At 51.8% G+C, this 17,614-nt stretch overlaps 3 protein-coding genes across 3 annotated transcripts; 1 reads left to right on the top strand and 2 right to left on the bottom strand.

Moving 5' to 3' along the window:
• Positions 1-222: 222 nt before the first annotated feature.
• Positions 223-3,591, bottom strand: Asppvi_007377 (putative mRNA splicing factor RNA helicase (Cdc28); the record flags this gene model as incomplete). The annotated part of the gene is made up of 1 exon (XM_043303264.1): positions 223-3,591. One exon carries the CDS (start codon positions 3,589-3,591, stop codon positions 223-225), a length of 3,369 nt encoding a protein of 1,122 aa, XP_043159199.1.
• A 1,216-nt stretch (positions 3,592-4,807) lies between these two features.
• Positions 4,808-8,108, bottom strand: Asppvi_007376 (tyrosine protein kinase SWE1; the record flags this gene model as incomplete). Its single annotated transcript, XM_043303263.1, has 2 exons — positions 4,808-5,533; positions 5,601-8,108. The coding sequence occupies 2 exons, from the start codon at positions 8,106-8,108 to the stop codon at positions 4,808-4,810; spliced, it is 3,234 nt and encodes a 1,077-aa protein (XP_043159198.1).
• A 7,114-nt stretch (positions 8,109-15,222) lies between these two features.
• On the top strand, positions 15,223-16,781 carry Asppvi_007375 (lysine N(6)-hydroxylase/L-ornithine N(5)-oxygenase family protein; the record flags this gene model as incomplete). Its single annotated transcript, XM_043303262.1, has 2 exons — positions 15,223-16,094; positions 16,148-16,781. 2 exons carry the CDS (start codon positions 15,223-15,225, stop codon positions 16,779-16,781), a joined length of 1,506 nt encoding a protein of 501 aa, XP_043159197.1.
• Positions 16,782-17,614: the final 833 nt, after the last annotated feature.

Below are 17,614 nucleotides of genomic sequence, written 5' to 3'. Positions count from 1 at the left end.
TAAACCTGGCGTCCGAACCGCGGTCGGTGTCAATTCTAATGGGCGGGCGGTGATTGGTTACTCCATCTTCCGCTGCGGACCTTACCTTTCTTAGAACAGAGTACTTCGTAGTGAAGTGGGTCACAGGATACCATATTATCTGGTTTTATTGTTGCAGAAGTGCTACGGGAGTATATACAGATACAGATAGATGTGGATGCTGATGCTGACGCTGACGCTAAATTAATCCTTACTCTTCTCGCCGGCCGCACCCTGCCCCTTGGGCACTTTGCGATCCAGCCCCAGCGTCTCCAGGTCTTTCTTCTTGTAGTAATGCGGCGCAACCTCGACCAGCCATTCTGGCTGCAGCGGCATGTTGCTGCGCATGTACTCCTTGCTCGTCAGGACCAGTTCGTAGTAGATCACCCAGCGGGGGTTGACCTCGAACAAGGTACTCGACGGGTGGAGATAGACCGTCTGGCCGTTCTTGACCGTCCGGTAGCTGTCGCCGCCGCGCTGCAGCCGGGCCGCGTTCGGGAAGAAGCCGGCCGTAATCGCCTTCTGGATGGGGATGTAGTTGTTTGATCCGCATGTGCTGATAGTGACCTCGACGCGGTCGCACAGCTTCGCCAGCTGATCGCGCACGTCGCGCGCGCGTGTCAAGCTACGCTGCTGTAGGAAGTTCTCGCGCGCCCAGATATAGCTGAAGTCCGAATCCACCCACTGGTTCCAGATGTTGAGCAGCGTCAGGTGGTCGCCGCCGTCTTTGACGGTGAACCGGTTGCGCGCGCTGTCCGCGTGGATCTTCTTGTCCTTGGGTCGGAAGAAAAGAGCGCTGGCCTCGCCGAGCATCGATACAATCGACAGAACCTCCTCCACGCAGCCGTACTTGTCCGCCGCGAGGATCGCCTTGGCCAGCATGGGGTCCGTGGGAAACTCGGCCATCTGCCGTCCAATCTTGGTCAGCTCCCCGCGATCGTTCAGCGCCCCCAGGGCATACAGCTGCTCGAGAGCGCGGATGATCGTCTCGGCCGGCGGCGGGTCCATAAAGTCAAAGTCGAGCAGCTGGTCGATTCCCAACGACTTGAGCATGAGAATGACACTGCTCAGGTTCGTCCGTTGGATCTCCGGCGTAGTGCTCTCTTCCAACTCGTTGTAGTAAGCCCACCGCGTGTACAGGCGGAAACATTTGCCCGGCCCAACTCGACCGGCTCGACCAGCTCGCTGGTTGGCCGACGCTCGCGAACAAGGCGTCACCACTAGACTCTCCATGCCTGTGCGCGGGTTGAAGACATTCTCCTTGGCGAATCCAGGGTCTATGACGTAGACAATGCCGTCGATCGTCAAACTGGTTTCGGCGATGTTCGTGGCCAGCACGACTTTCCGCGCTTTTGGTGGGGTGGGCTCGAAGATCTTAGTCTGGAGCTCAGACGGTAGGTTGGCGTAGATGGGACAGATGATCATTTCAGGGATCTTGCTCCCCAGTTTGCGGGCCGTCTCCTGTAGGCTCTGTTCGGCCGCTTCAATCTCTTCCTGACCGGTCAAGAACACCAGGATATCCCCTTGTCCCTGGCTGACATGGATCTGGAAAACGGTCGTGATGGCGGCAGCCAAGTAATTTGCCTCGGGCTGCGAGGTGTAATGAATGTCCACGGGATACCGACGACCAGGAATGTTGAAGATGGGTGCATCGTCAAAGTATTTCTGGAATTTCTGTGCGTCCATGGTCGCAGAGGAGATGAGAAGCTTCAGATCCGGCCGGGCCTTGGCAATATCTTTGAGGAGACCACAGGCAATATCTGTAGGCACTGTTCGCTCGTGCGCCTCGTCAATCATCAGGGCCGAGTACTGCCCCAGGTCCGGCTCGGTTAACAGCTCACGCAGCAGCATACCATCGGTCATGTACTTGAGTACCGTCTTGTCGCTGGTGTTGTCCTCGAAACGGATGGCGTAGCCCACTTCGTTGCCCAGCTTCACTCCCATTTCTTCCGCCACACGAGCCGCAACACTCATGGCGGCCACCCGTCGCGGTTGGGTACATCCCACCTTCATGCCGTTTTTGGTGAACCCGGCCTCGTGGAGGTACTGCGGGATCTGGGTGGTTTTGCCGGACCCAGTCTCTCCTACAATGATTAGGACTTGGTGATCATGCACCGCCTGGATGATCTGATCCCGGAACTGGTAGATGGGCAAGCTCTTCCGGGTCTCCTCGATCGACGCCGCTTTCTTCTCCGCCGCGTCCAGCTTCTCCTGAAGCAGCCGCTGCTCCTGTGTTAATGGTTTGCGGGTCCCCTCGAGCTTGGTGTCCATGACGAAATTGATCTTCTGCGAGTCGTCAAAGACGTACTCATAGTCGCCCTCGTCCACGAATTCTGCCCGTTTGATCTGCGCCTTGGCCTTGGCCGTCTGCTCCATCTCCCATTCCTCGTGCTCAGTGATGAACCTTTCCTGACCGCGCTCGTCACGGTCCACATATCGCTTGTACAGCGCCTCCTCTTTCTTCTTTCGATCAATCTTGCCTTTCTCCGTGATGTAGTCCTCTGGCATCATATACCCGTCCAGGTGGTCGTCAATCCGTAAGCGCTCCTCCGCGATCCGCAGCACCTCCCGGTTGCGCGCAAATTCTTCCTTCTCCCGACGGGTCAGATTGGGATTCTCGCGCAGCTCGGCCGTCTCCTCTGCGACCTGCCGCCGCAGCAGTGCCAGCCGCTCTGTCTCTCGCTTCTTGAGGTACTCCTGCCGAGACCGCAGCCGCAGATCAGGCATGACGGACGCCCGCGCCGCCGCATCGTCCGCCAGAGCCCGCCGTCGCGCGGCTTCACTCGTTCTCGTCCGATCCTCGACGATCTTTTTGCTCTTGCCATCATCCTTCTTAGCCAGACGCTTGGCCAACTCGTCCCGCTCCTCCAGGTCCCGCTTGCGCTCCAACTCCTTCTTTGTCTCCGGATCTAATTCATCGGATGCTGTGGATCGAGGGGACGCCGACCCATCCTGCAGTCGCGTGCGCTTCGGTGGCGATTCATCAAAGTCTTGCCCCTCTTCACCCCCATCCTCATTCTCGTCGTCCGGGATCTCCTCGTCGCCCCACCGATCCTCAAAATCATCCACAGCCCGTCTTCGCAGCTTCTTCGAGCGCTGTCGCTCGCGACTACCCTCATCGCGGCTACGGCTGCGGTCGCGTTTCCGGCGACTATCCTCCTTCTCCCACCGGCCGCGACTCCGGTCCTTGTCCTTGTCCCTGTCCTTCTCTCGGCGTCTCTGTTTGTCGCGCTCCGCCTCAACATTCTGCGGCGCCAGCGAGCTCGCCGTATCCCCTGGATCAGGCTCCATATCCACTAACCGGTATTTCTTCTTCGACGCGGCATCGCTGCGGTCTCGACCCGGCGCGCTACTGGATCCAGACGATTCCTTCTTGCCTGCGCGTCGGTAGAGCTCCGCACAGAATGAGCTTACTTCATCGGCATTTCCGTCGAGGAAGGGGAGGAGTTTGTCCTGTAACGAGGTCGCGGATTTGGCGGTACTGGCGGTGGCGAGGACGAAGTCGACGACGGTGGGATCCGACGCGCCTGTTAGGCGGATCAAGGAGTCAGATACAAAGGTTCTGTGATCCATTGCTATTGGCTATCGGTGTAGATGCGAGGGTGAATGCGTTCAACGTGTTGCAAGCTTTTTGAGCCCTTTGCTCTAGTAGATGCTATCGCGCATGATTAGACTGTTCAGGAGTCGAGTCGAAACGAACAAAGTAGCCCGTTGTAGAATTTTAGAGGTAAAAAAAAGAAGCAATGAAATTGCAACAAAAGCAGCGTGACCGAGGAACCAACGGCCTTGGGATGGATAGATAGTTGTCGGAGCGGAGGTCGCGAAAATCCACACCGAAAGGTCAAGCTGCGGCGCCAAGAAGTCAAGCAGTGGCGAGAACATAGAGATACTCGTCCATGGTAGTCTACACACTATTTACCCCTGGTACAGAGGGGAACGGTCTTTATCTTAGAAGCTCAAAAGAATGCATGGATCAAGGCAAAGAGATTTAATATGTTCTCATTCTATCTACCACCAATTGTTGCGTCCAGACTCAACACGTATAAATCACAAGTATTACCCAGTTCTCAAGCCCGCTTGATCCCATATCGGCTGGCCAGTCCGTGCTTCCCAAGGACTGCAGTTGGAAAATAAAAACAGAGAAAAATAATGACAATGGGTGAAGAGAAGATCCAGCCGAATGGAGATGGGGTCACAAATTTGTAGGAAAGGTTCATTCATCATCATCACCGCCCAAGTATCCATTGCACTCCGATTCACTCCAACAAAGGAAAAGAAAGAGACAAAAAGTTCAAAACACAGGTCCGACTGCTCGCTACTCCCTTGAATGGTATCCTTGCTGAATATCCACTGGCGATGCGAGAATGGTCGGAAAAAAATAGATGAGATCAATGGCTTCAGATGTTGCGAGAAGAAAAAGGGGAAAAAAGAACAGGTTCATCATACACGGCAGGGAATCCAATCATGCAGGACATTGGTACATCTCGAAGAGAAAACAGGCGGTATCAGAACGCTAATCAGACTTCTGACAAAGGAAAAAGATTCTGTAACGAGCGAAGGGTGACTCGTACACGAGTCTAGGTCGAAGCTCAAAGCCGTTTTCGACCACGTAATTTGAAGGGGGATGAGTCGATATGCACAGGGAGGGATCCTTCTTGATTCAAAAAGAGCGAAGCAGGCTCGATCATAGACAGACAGCTGGCGTTCAGAATCTCAACAGCGAACCCCTAATGCTGTTCGAACATCGATATGGTAAGAAGTGTAGAAGAAAATTATCGAGGATTCCAGGTCACACGTCGATCATTTCGGCATCTTCAGCCAGGATCTCGTCCGCAGGGCCCCAGTTGCCTTCATAGACCGTGGCCCCAGCACGGCGTCGACGTTCCACGAATTGGACCCCATGGGTTTCCAGAACCTGGTCTGCTGTGGGTCGGTCAGAAGGATCGGGTGAAATCATCCACCGGACGATTTTGTCCAAAGCTTGCTCGTGGCTGGCATCGATCATGAAGCTCGGAGGATTGACAAGCTCTCCACTGCGCGCTAGAGGCACTGCCTGACGAGGGCGGCTGTTCAGAAAACTATCTTCCCCAAAATCGTCATCGCCCAAGTCCGAGGCGCAGAGTTCCTCGAATGATGGCCCTTCCGAGATGGGATTTCCGGAAGCGTCGCGGAAGATGCTGGTCTCGGAGCTCCAGGTCAAGCTAGGCACGTCACTCATATCACCGTTCCGAAGCTTCTGCCATGAGAGACCATTATCGGGGAGTTCCACGTTGCCCGCAATCTCGAACATTATCAGGCCCAGCGAGAATATGTCGGCAGGTTTATCGAAGCGGCCCATCAGAATCTCAGGGCCGATGTACTCGCGATCTCCTTCACCCTCTATGCCGTCTTCCGCAGGCCATCTGGTTGCCATGCCAAAGTCGGCAATCTTCAAGACACCCTCGAAGGTAATAAGGATGTTTGCCGGCTTGAGATCCAGATGGATGAAGCCGGAGTCATGAATGTGCTTCAGACCCTGCTGGAGGTTAGCCCTTGCCCACCATTCTAATTTTCAACAGGAAACATAGACAGGTTTGACATACCAAGGACAATTCTAACAATATCTTCCAGATCCGGAAATCATCCAATCTCGCCTTGAGCCCAACCTGGGCAAGGAACACATCCAGGCTACCTTCCTCGCAAAATTCCGTCTGGATGTACAGGTGGCCGCTGTCTTCCCAACTGTCGACGAACGAAATCACATGGTCCGAGTTACTGAGGGCTTTCAGTACATCCACCTCACGGATGCGGCGCTCACGGTCTTTCAGGCCGGCATACGGCTGTTTTGATTTCTTGACTGCCCAGACCCGTGCAGGCAGCGCCCCGGGAGACTTGGCACCATTCGGAAGAGAAAATATGGATGATAGTGACATTTCATGAGCCTGGGCCACGCGATAGACCTGGGAGAACTCTCCTGTTCCCACAAGCTCTACATGTTCAAAGCGAGAGGTCAAGCTTGGGTCCACATCCGGGGCGTGGTACCCGCTCAATGAGAGGCTAGGTCGCTTTCCCGATTGCATGAAAGAATCACGTGGGCCGGTGGGTGTTGCTGGCAAGTTCGAGGAGTTGAAGTCCGGCTGGAGCGAGTGCTGGTCGTTGTGTGCGGAAATGGACAGACCACTGGGATCTGGAGGGAAGAGGTGATCCTGAGGTGTGCGAGGGGAGCCCCGCTGGAACCTGTCATGTAAAGGACTCGAGTTGTTTCCGAGTGCTTCGGATAGTCGTTCCAAGGATGCGATCTGCTGGGTGGCTGGCGGATAGGTTCGAGAGGGGAAGAAAGTTTGCTTCGTTGGAGTCGGCGGAAGATCGTATTCACTCAATGGCTGACTGTCCGGCTGAGCGCAAGGTGACTGAGACTGTGCTAGCTCATCACCGTCCACGCTCACGAAGCTGCCTCGACGCGACAGGTCAGGCTTATTAAATGAGTTCCCAAAGATACCCATGCCACGCGCGAAAGGCCCCGACGTGGGACGCGCGCTGGGGGGGTTGGACGGGGAGGGGGATGGCACGACATCTGCTTGCGGCATCAATCGAGGGCGTTCCCACTCGGGCATCGGCTTCTGCCCCGTGGGGAACAGATTGATGGGTCGCTTGCAGGGGGTATCAGGCATGTTCTTGTTGAAACCGAGCATGTTCTGGTGATCTTCTGCATTACGATTCTTCTTCGAGATGAGGCCCGTTGACATGAATGCGGCCGGCAGAGGCTTGACCAGCTTGTAATTCTCCGGTGTCGCAAACGAGTCGACGGAGGATGTCGAGTCCTCACGACTTAGGTGTCGTACGGCACCAGGTCGTGTCGCACCCGCAGGAAGAGACTTGGAGAAATCGAAAACGCCGCGCGGCCGCTCGGACTTATGCATGGGCTCATGAGTAGGCGAGTCGTCTGCCAGACTTGAATTGGACGAGGACTGTGTAATAGTTCTGGAAAGCGGATGTGCTGCAGGACGCACCTGTCCCGCACCCCCCGCGCCATGTGACGAGAAGAGAGGGCTGACTGGTGCAGGTCGCGGAGAAAAGAGCCCCTCGCGATTCGGCTGGAAGAGGTTACCGTCCAGAGACATGCGCGGCCGGATGGTCATGGGAGAACCTGGATCCGCCGTCTCGGTTGTTTCGCCTATATTTCTGGGTCGGGAGAAAAGGGAGCGGTCGGTTTGGCGTTGTTGTAGTGTCGAGCGACGGAGAGATGAGGAACGTTTGGGAATCGTGTTGAACGGGCTACTGAAAGGCGGAACAGGTGAAGGAAAAGATGGCGTATCAGTGACAGCTGGAGTTTCTGCAGCAAAATCTTCAACAGTGCTGGAGGGAGGGCCCTCGTTGTCGAAGATACTGAATTCGCTGGTGTAGTTGGCGGCGTGAACACTTCGCCTCTTGGCGGAAGGACTGCCTCTCGATGCTCGGTCGAGGTTCATAATCCCGTCACTACGTTTTAACGGGCTTACTGTAGCAAATGAACCAAAAGTCCCACTGCGTCGTTTCTCGATCCGAGACAGTGTCGGCCGCGGTGCAGGAGTGTTTTCTGCACAAGTCGAAGCCTCGCTCAAGCCCGTGCCTTCAGAGACATTGTCATTAGACTGTACGTCAAGCGCTGGAGTCCCAGGCGTGTTCTCCGCGCCGACTGGCGATAATACCATGATTGGAGCCGGCTGCGCGGGCTTGGCATTCCCTTGGTCTGTCGAGATGTTGAGGGCCCGCTTGACGGGACTTCGCGGTGATGTTCGCGCCCGTCGCATGACCGGCCTTGTGATTTTGGCACTGGGTGGGTACGGAAGCGCGAACGGAGATGGATGGGATGTACTGGGGAAGAGTACAAAGTTGTTCTGTGTGGATCGTCGCGATGGTGAGAGAGGGGACGAGATAAATGGCGTGCTTTTCGATGGCGAGTGACTTCGAGATGCGAGAATTGTGAAATTGGAGCTCTTCGAAGGGGATCGCGATAATGACCGGCGCAACTGTCTGATGGCGGAGCTTGCATCAACATGATGGATCCCTGAGTGTGAGGGCAAATGCAGTGTGCCGCCCGCATCGCGATGCGGTGAGAATGTTGCTACCATTTTGGAAAATATCGGCAACAACTGTTATCGCGCTTAAATGATAACGTCGGTTGCTGTAAATGCGGAAAGAAGAGATACGCTCTGAATAGTTGTGATGGTGGATGATGCCGCAATGAAAAGAGCAATCACCACAAAGGCTGAAACCAGACCGCGACAGGCGTTCACAACAACAAAGTAATGGGAGGAGAGAGCGCCAGTGGCGGTGCTGTTGTCCTCGTGTCTGACTTGAAGGCGAGACGAGTCGAGACAGCAGTGGAATGCTGTGAGACTTGGGGCCAAAGCAAACAACAGCTATTGTTTCAAAGCGGGACGAACAGTATCAACAATGCGAAACAAATGACGAGTGGCACTTTCACCAAATCATGGCGAGCACCAAGTTCCGAAAGTCCTTGGCAATGTCCCATTCAATCCCAAGGGAAATGTGCCAGTAGGGGAACCAAGAAAGGCACGAAAAGAGTGTTGAGCCTCCTTTGTGCCCGCTGTAGCACTGGGACCACACGTCTGAAACACTCGGTGGTATGGCGGTTCTATTTTCCTGGAGCTCTTCGGAGCGCGACCAATAGACAAAGGAATGTTTTGGAGTGACAACAGAACGTCAGAGAAGCAAGCGCGACGCGAACAGGCGCAAGAGCGACTGGCGAGAGGCACAGGCGCGAATGAGTTTCTGACGCGAATAATACACAACAATGACGAACTGCCAAGGGCGCGAGAATATGCGAAGAGTTCGAGACGATGAAAGGGCGGATTTGACTGATTGAAGGGGAGTTGACAGCAGCAATATGGTTTCTCCCTTGAGTCTCCCTTTGCTCCTTTAAACGTTGAATKGCGAGCTCTTTAAAGCAGACGAGCAGGGCGCACAAGGGGTCGAGAGATTATGGGCAGCGTCCCGAAGAAGTAAAAGACGCCAGACTCGAGAGCTTCCAGACAGCCACGCGAAGGCAAGTAAAGGTCGACTGGTCGGAAGAGAGGGGTTCGCGAAGGAAGGGATGAGCTGATGGAGTCGATAAACGGAGGGGTGGACACTGGACGATAAACGGAAGTTGCGGTATGCAGAGTCAAAGCCCAATAAATCATCCGAAGAGAGGGGGAGAACGGGGAGGATCTGATATGGTGGGTTAAAAAGGCTGTGGGTTCCTCTTTCCTTTTGGATGAGTCCGACGACAGTAGTTGAGATCTTATTGTTCTGGACGATCAAAGCTCGGTAGGTTGATGTTATATTGAGGATAGAGAGTTTAAGGGGAGGCGAAAAAAAGTTTCAGTTACGTGAGCCTATGTCAGGCACCGTCAATCGTCAGACTCCGTCAGTCCGTAGGAGGACTTGTGAGAGGATGGAGTATCTACTGGAGGATTCGCCCCCCATCCCCAGCCAATCCTCAGGCGGGACTCGATGTTTTTGGTTTCGCACGCGCAGCGCGTCTTTTGTTGTTGACTGTCTGCCCGTTTGGGGTTTAGCGCCGGGAGCGTCACGCGTATCCCCCTCCCGACCCCAAGGGTTCCGTGGATCATACGATACAATACCGTAACAACAACAACAAAACAACAACAACAACAACCACCTGCCTGCCTAGATACCTTAGTCAACAACACCACCAGTTTCTTACTAGATACTTTCGATTTGATTCTTATTCTCGAATAGAAATTTCTATGATAGAAACAGGCCAAATCCCGCAAACGACGGGCTTCTAGTTTGATTATTGTCAAAAGAGCATCGATAAACTCTCCTTGATCTACACGGTATCAGGGCTGATACCGGAGAATCATGACAATAATGACTTCAATTATGGTCCCTGCTCCTTCCTATCGATAATGTTGATAAGACGGACACGCGGGGGTCGATGGCTATATCCGTACGGGTTTTGGATTACAGGGATGATTATCTTAGGCATGATTCCAGTAGGCAGTAGCCACTTCTTTGCTTTTCTCCCTTGCATGTGCTGGAGATTATCTAACCTCCATCAAATCCAGGCTGTCGTCACACGGCCTACCTATTTGTTTACCAGAATCCCTTGCCACTGTGTTTAGATTACCGCAATAGGTAATCTTAGGCAGAGTCAGTGGCGCGATCTTACTACGTTTCTCATACGAGGAGTGCCTTGATGTAGTACTCCACATAGCTATGGGTGTGGTCACTCTGCAATGTCCGTAGTAAAGCCTTGCTCTGATTCCAACGGCTTACACTCACTCCATGAGAACCTTACTCCATACGTGACCAAGGAATCAACCAAGTCCAACATCACCACCTGATTGTGCTAGAAAATATATAATAGTCATCAATGCCATCGGAAGTCGCAGCAAGTACTCACCAAACCTGTCCATCACTGAGCGCTGAGTATTGGAGACCACGGTATCAGTGATACCCCTCAATCCACGTGTTTTGCCCTCTATCCTTATCCAAGGTCCGTTGATACGGAGCACTGATCTTGACACGTCCAACGCCATCTGAGAGGGAACATCATTACCATCGTAGAACCAACAGTCAATGATTGCCACGTCCTGCTCACCCATATGATCAACCGTGATTGCCAATGGTTCGCACTGAATATACCAAGTATTGATTCCAAACTTGGAGTAACCTGGCACTTGGTCAGAGTCCTCCTTCTCTTCCCTTGCTTACCTTTCCTACATACAGGGTTATCGACTTATCCCCCACAGATGATCGCCAACGCATGCTGCATCCCGATCCATTGAAACTCTGTCTCCTTGGCCGATGGGGGGTCAATGCCCCAAGATGATCAGCGCGGTCCGGCTCATGCTGACAAGGCTTTTATCTGTATCCATGATCATATCTATGGTTATCGTTATCATGCTGATGCAAATGATGATAGTGCTTCATTACATCTCTATAACCATGTCACAAATTCAGCCATGTATATATTTAGATATATATATATATCCCGAGTTCCTACTTGGTTAATTACTGCGACATATATATATATGTGTGTGTGTGTATGTGTGTATATTTGCCTGCAGTTCCATGTTAAGCGTTCGGCGGGCAGACTGTAAATCTCAGGCGTCTGACAATCAATGCAGGACCTGAACCCAAACTGCCAATATCGTCGACCCTGAATTGAGCTTATTGAGAGTTGAAGGATGGGCATCCCTCTCCGGAGACCAGACACCCAAAAAAGCTCTGTGACTAAGCAACCTAGAATAAGTTATCGTTCAACTAGCCTCTCGAGCCAAGACCCCTTGCACCATCCTCATCGTCAGAGCTCAATTTTGTTATGTCTTGCCGAATTCCTTGGAAGATGCTCTGTATCAGGCTGGCTGGAGTCAGATATCTCGGCTCTCTGGTCCGAACACCACGGAGCTAACTGTTGCAACGACTCGCCACCATGTCATTCAACGTTGACAATATGATACGTCCCACTACCATCCGCCATCGCACTGATCGCGCTGGTTTCTATCCTGCTGCACGGGATGCCCGATGAATCAAGTCCACTTTCCCTGGATGCGCCCTTTATTCGTTTCATCTTGTTTTAGTGCCATCATGAACACCGGGGTTTACCTCTTTGGGGACTGGAGCGATGTCCTTCTTCTGGTCGACCAACTGGGGTAGTCTGAGGACCAGTGGGCTTGACCGAAGACCCCTTGATTCCCCTTGATTTCGTCATTGGCCTGCGGGATTTCTGGAAGCCGTCCAGTGTACCGTCCATACGGTGTGTTCAACTCAACTGATGTCATTAGAGATTTGGTGGGTTTTCTAGGAGCAGGAAGTGACGTATCACCCCTAGGCTTGATGTCAGTTGTCAATATTGTCAACATCAAGTGAGCCCTGTGTAGTCTGGGTGCAATGAGGTCAGACAATGCGTCCGCGGCATGCGATCGAACCTACAGGTCAATCAATAAGCGTCCCGATTTCTTCATGTTGTTTCTCATCAGCAAAATTCCAACAGGAATCCAATCCTTGTTGTCTTCGCAGAATGCGGCTATTACTCCAATGTCGTCGGCTAACGGACAGTATAGAGCATGCTAGATCTCAAGCACTGCGCTGTATTTCCGGAAACTTCATCCACGGATGTAGAACTGCAGAGAAAGTGGTATGGAGAAAATGCATCACCGGCAAATCAACCAAAGATCAAGCACATACAGGTGAGACACGTAGTAGAAGCTGAAGTAGCAAATTATCGATCACAACGTCCATGAGAGATTATGGTTGTGCTAATGTTGCAAAAAATATGTTCCCACTTGTTTCACATCAAAGTTACTAACATTAGCAATACTGCGACGCCACTTCAACCTGGAGCCTCCTCAGTCTTCAGCTGGGGTCACCAGAGCCGTTGTAGATAGCGTCCATGTTGTCCAATGCGTACAGGATAGTCGTCCCTTCAATCCGGTGACTGGTGATCATGCACATGCACAGAACATTAACCTCTCTTTGCGCAATCATTCGACAGGCTCCGAGACAGGTCCTTGTGTGTCATCCTGGGCGGTTGAAGCTTCCAAGCTCGGCTCCCGAAGAGTATCACCGGCTGCAGGGATGACACCAGCTCTCGCTATTCATTTCAAGTCTTGCTTGGAAAAGCCAACATCAAAGCGACGGATGCAATTTGGGAGTATCAAAATCCCTCGTTGTGAGACCAGGCAACATCTTGGACCGCAGGTGGCCTGCATGGGGTTGTTATAAATGGTCCCTCATCTCTGCAAGTCCTCTCGTGACTCTCCAAGAGTCAGGGATGTCACTATGACTGCTGCAACATTCAATAACTCCATAGCTTCCTTGCATGCTGAGCATCTCTCATAATGACACTCAGTGACGACCCACAGAATGCCCGTGCGAAAGCATTCAGGCGACAGTTGGGGTGCGCTCTCAACTGTGTCAACGCTGATCCCCTGGTGATATCAGGGTATCCTGTAGCTTTACTTTTTGAAAGTTAGAGGCAGATGGTAGTGTTGATTCTCATGAAACCACAGCTTGTCTGAATACTGTAAAAGGGAGTGGAGAAGACGGAGCCTATGTCGCTGGTCTTCTTGTCCTTCCATGAACGTCGATTCACTGTATTACAGGAGACAAGGGACTAATAAGTCAGCGACAGCCAAAGCTGCGAAGTTCCGAAGGACTGCGAAGCCGAAATTTGAATTATTGAAGTCGAGGCCAAAGAAGAGAAAAAATGGCCAGGCCTCCTTTCTCGGGGGTAGGTTGTTGAATCAGATAAGAGACGGCAGTTATGTCCGAAATTGAGAGTTGTTGTATGCAGTAGATACATTCACCAACTCATCATGCGTCCAGTGGGTCAAGCGCGTGGGAGGTATCCTGTATTTGTCGCCTGGGGCAGTGTCTGTTTTCTTCTTCGTCTGTCGGCTGAAAACGTGCGAAAGTAAGGTGTGGCATTCTCTTGATATGTTAAGGCGGGGCATGCATGGCATGAAGGTGGGGGATATCTAACGTTGTTGTCAAGATTGCCGCACCATCGCTGGTAACAATTAGCACTTCTGACAAAATAATTAGCTGATTCGCTGCAATTGTCTTTTTGGCAGGTGATCAATCTACTAAACATCTTCCTCAATACGATGTGCAGATGCTTTGATGTGGGGGCTTCACATTCGGAGTCGAAAGTCAAAGAGTCTCAACGGTCTGAGATGATGCCCTCTGATGCTAACTCGGACCATTTTATGCGAAAATGAGATAAAAGTCTCATGGGAAAAACCGTCGCAGCTGTCAGGTAGGATTTCCGCCCTCTTACCTTGCCCTCTGTTTTATCTCTTAGGTGGGGGGCAATATCTTGGCCTCTTCAACAAAAGTAGAAACACGATGACGTACCCAGGGCCTTAATGAATGCCTGTTCCTGAATTTCAAGCATTACCTGGAGGTCCCTTACCTACCAGGATGGAATCGTAGTCAATATACCCCGTCTGTTCCAGAGTATCTGTACATCGGAATGTGAGCCTAGGTATATATACCTGGTAAAGCGTATTTAGGTACCACGCCATGGGTGCAAAGGAAAAAACTATGCAATGGCTGAAGTGGCTTTGGGCTCGGATGTATCGCTTCCTACTGCCAGGCTATATCTCATACCCAGTCCAATTTGCGCATACGTTCTCTCTCTCCATCGCATCGGATGGTTACATTCTATCTATGCCCATGTCCATGTCTCCATCCATAGGACGGAGGATCCATTCCCACGCGTCTAAAACTAAGGCCTGTTGCAAGAGAACTGCTAATTAAATGCCCGAAGCAGCGTTGAAACATCGTACCAGCCTTTTCCCGACATCGGGCTAATGCGGATCTAATCTTGCTGGATCCATCATCACTCATCCCACTTTCAATCCAGTACGTACTGCTTTGTACCTTTTGTTTCTTCTCTGTACACAACGGTAGGAAATCGATGATCTTCACMGCAGCGCAATTTGTATTTTTACCTCTGAGTCCGTACTGCAGCTGTGGTCAAATTCTTCCTGTGACTACTTTTGCCTGAGGCCAGTCCTCAAATCTGCAGAGGCTCAATTTCTAACCTAGTACTCATTGATCTATAAGTTATGCAGTTTTCAGATCATTTCAAAAAAGGTTCGTCTCCTATCTTCCTAAGTTGTAAGCCGCTATTGCTTCAGTCATTGAGCTTTTTTCTTCGGTAACCCGCTCAGGGTATGTGGAACCCAGGACGAATTCGGGCCCGCTGTCAAGAGCACCACGCCTAGCATCAGCCTGCTTTTCTGATGTCGATGGGTCCGTTGTACCTTAGGAGGATCTAGTTTCTAGTCTAAGTATTGTAATAATAGTCATTCTTCAACTTTTCTGTCTCTCTTATTTCTTTCCGAAAATTACCAGGAAATGCCCATGCGAAAGCACCTTATGACGCTATTTCATATGAAATTTACTTAGACCATGTTTATGCGTCCTAGCCTGCCCACCGTCAGTCAGTCAATATATTCTCCAAAACTCAGTAACTTTTTTTTTCGCTCGCGGTTACCTTGATGATCCTCTATTTATATTAGATCAGCTGCTCCTCCCACGGCTCTCCGATCATTTTCGAGATCTTCACTTCGCAAGTTTCTGACTTGCTTCCACCTAGAAAATATACCTTCCCTTTGCCTCCTTCCCCGCCTTAGTGGTACCGTCCCCCAAGTATAGGTACCTACATCTTCCTTTCTTTTCTTTCCTGTACAATCTTGATCTATGGAATCTGTTGAACGGAAGTCGGGATCGAGCTATTTCAGCGTGCGCAACATGCAACCCGAGCAGCGTCTTTCTATGGATCCTCCCCGGTTGAGGTCAACGCCCCAGGATGAGCTTCATGATCTTCTGTGTGTCGGGTTCGGACCTGCGTCCCTGGCCATTGCGATTGCCTTGCATGATGCCCTGGACCCTCGACTGAACACGTCCGCTTCCAACATCAATGCACAGCCCAAGATCTGCTTCCTGGAGCGCCAGAAGCAATTTGCGTGGCACTCAGGCATGCTGGTCCCCGGTTCCAAGATGCAGATCTCCTTCATCAAGGACCTGGCGACTCTCCGGGACCCCCGCAGCAGTTTCACTTTTCTTAACTACCTCCACCAGAAGGGCCGTCTGATTCACTTCACTAACCTCAGCACCTTCCTGCCGGCTCGGTTGGAGTTCGAGGATTACATGCGTTGGTGTGCGCAACAATTTTCGGATGTGGTGGCTTACGGCGAAGAAGTGGTCGACGTGATTCCCGGAAAGTCTGATCCCAGCAGCTCGGTGGTCGACTTCTTCACTGTACGGTCGCGCAACGTTGAGACGGGCGACATCAGTGCCAGGAGGGCCCGCAAGGTGGTTGTTGCTATCGGAGGCACCGCGAAGATGCCTCCCGGATTGCCGCAGGATCCCCGGATCATGCACTCGTCCAAGTACTGCACAACACTTCCGGCCCTTTTGAAGGACAAGACGAAGCCTTACAACATTGCCGTTCTGGGAAGTGGCCAGAGTGCTGCGGAGATTTTCCATGATCTTCAGAAGAGGTATCCCAACTCACGAACAACGCTAATTATGCGGGATTCTGCGATGCGGCCTAGCGACGACTCGCCTTTGTGAGCACTCTCAAGTAATTCATATCCCTTTCCATTTACTGACGTTTGTCCAGTGTGAACGAGATCTTCAATCCTGAACGAGTCGACAAGTTTTACAGCGAATCTGCGGAAGAACGCCAGCGCTCCCTGGCCGCTGACAAGGCTACSAACTACAGTGTTGTGCGCTTAGAATTGATTGAGGAGATCTATAACGACATGTACCTGCAGAGGGTGAAGAACCCCGACGAGACTCAGTGGCAGCACCGCATCCTCCCAGAACGCAAGATCACACGGATCGAGCACCATGGCCCTCAGAGTCGGATGCGTATCCACCTCAAATCATCCAAGCCGGCGTTGGAAGGCGCAGCAGACAATGTCAAAGAAACACTGGAGGTAGATGCTCTCATGGTGGCTACGGGCTACTATCGCAACGCGCACGAGCGCCTCCTAAGCAAGGTTCAACACCTGCGACCTACGGGACAGGATCAGTGGAGCCCTCGTCGAGATTACCGGGTTGAGATGGACCCGAGCAAGGTCAGCTCACAGGCCGGCATCTGGCTTCAAGGTTGCAATGAGCGGACGCATGGCCTTAGTGACAGTTTGCTGTCGGTACTGGCTGTTCGCGGTGGGGAGATGATCCAATCGATTTTCGGAGAGCAGCTGGAAGGAGCGGCAGTGCAGGACTTCCGGCTACGAGCCATGCTGTAGGGCGGAAAAAAGTGGACGAAAAGCCGAATTGCATCAGTGACTCTTCGAAGGCGTTACGCTAAGCGAATGCCAAGGTCATTTCTCTGACAAACACGAAACGGATTCGGGAAGACGGAGCAGAAACGAGGAAAAACCGTGGACACGACATCCGATCTCACTCTCCGACATTGATGGAGTACTCCTGTCATGATTATGACCATCATATACAGTATTATGGCGCAGTCAAGAGCTCGGGTTCATTAAGCATTGTAATGGTTTCATAGAGAGTCAGAATACATATATGATTTACGTATGTACTACCAGAAAATGAATCAAAATCTTCGTGAACCCAAATTTGAAAAATACGGTTCGATGTCATAGTGCGACTTCAAATCCGAAACGGAGCTACGTACTGTAAGATAGAGAGGACTTTGTATCAGTACTACCAGAGATGACGGAATGAGGATGGAAACATGCCCGATAATCTGATCAGATAAAAATTTTCACGCGTTATCTGATGGCGCCATCCCACGGTTCTGTGCCGATGGGCCCGCCCATTGGTCGCTGGTTTCTAGGCCGTGGAACGGTGGCTGGCTTGGACTAAGTGCTTTTTCTTGATCATGCAGCCTCAGACTGCTCACTACTCACACCGCTAGAAATCCGGAAAGATCTGATTTCATACCTAGTGGGCTGCTGTAACTTGTAAGATAGATATGTGGAATGCAACGGCCTTGTATAAACAGGTTACACAGTCGGAACTGGAAGTCTTTGCTTTTGCTCTTCGAGGCCTGCCTCCCGCTGATTGATTACAGCACAGCAGACCCCACTTGCTCCTGAGGCTGTGGCCGCTGACC

This window comes from Aspergillus pseudoviridinutans (genome assembly GCF_018340605.1).
Source record: "Aspergillus pseudoviridinutans IFM 55266 DNA, scaffold_5, whole genome shotgun sequence".
Lineage (NCBI taxonomy): Eukaryota > Fungi > Ascomycota > Eurotiomycetes > Eurotiales > Aspergillaceae > Aspergillus > Aspergillus pseudoviridinutans.
This window is presented reverse-complemented; position numbering and strand designations above follow the sequence as displayed.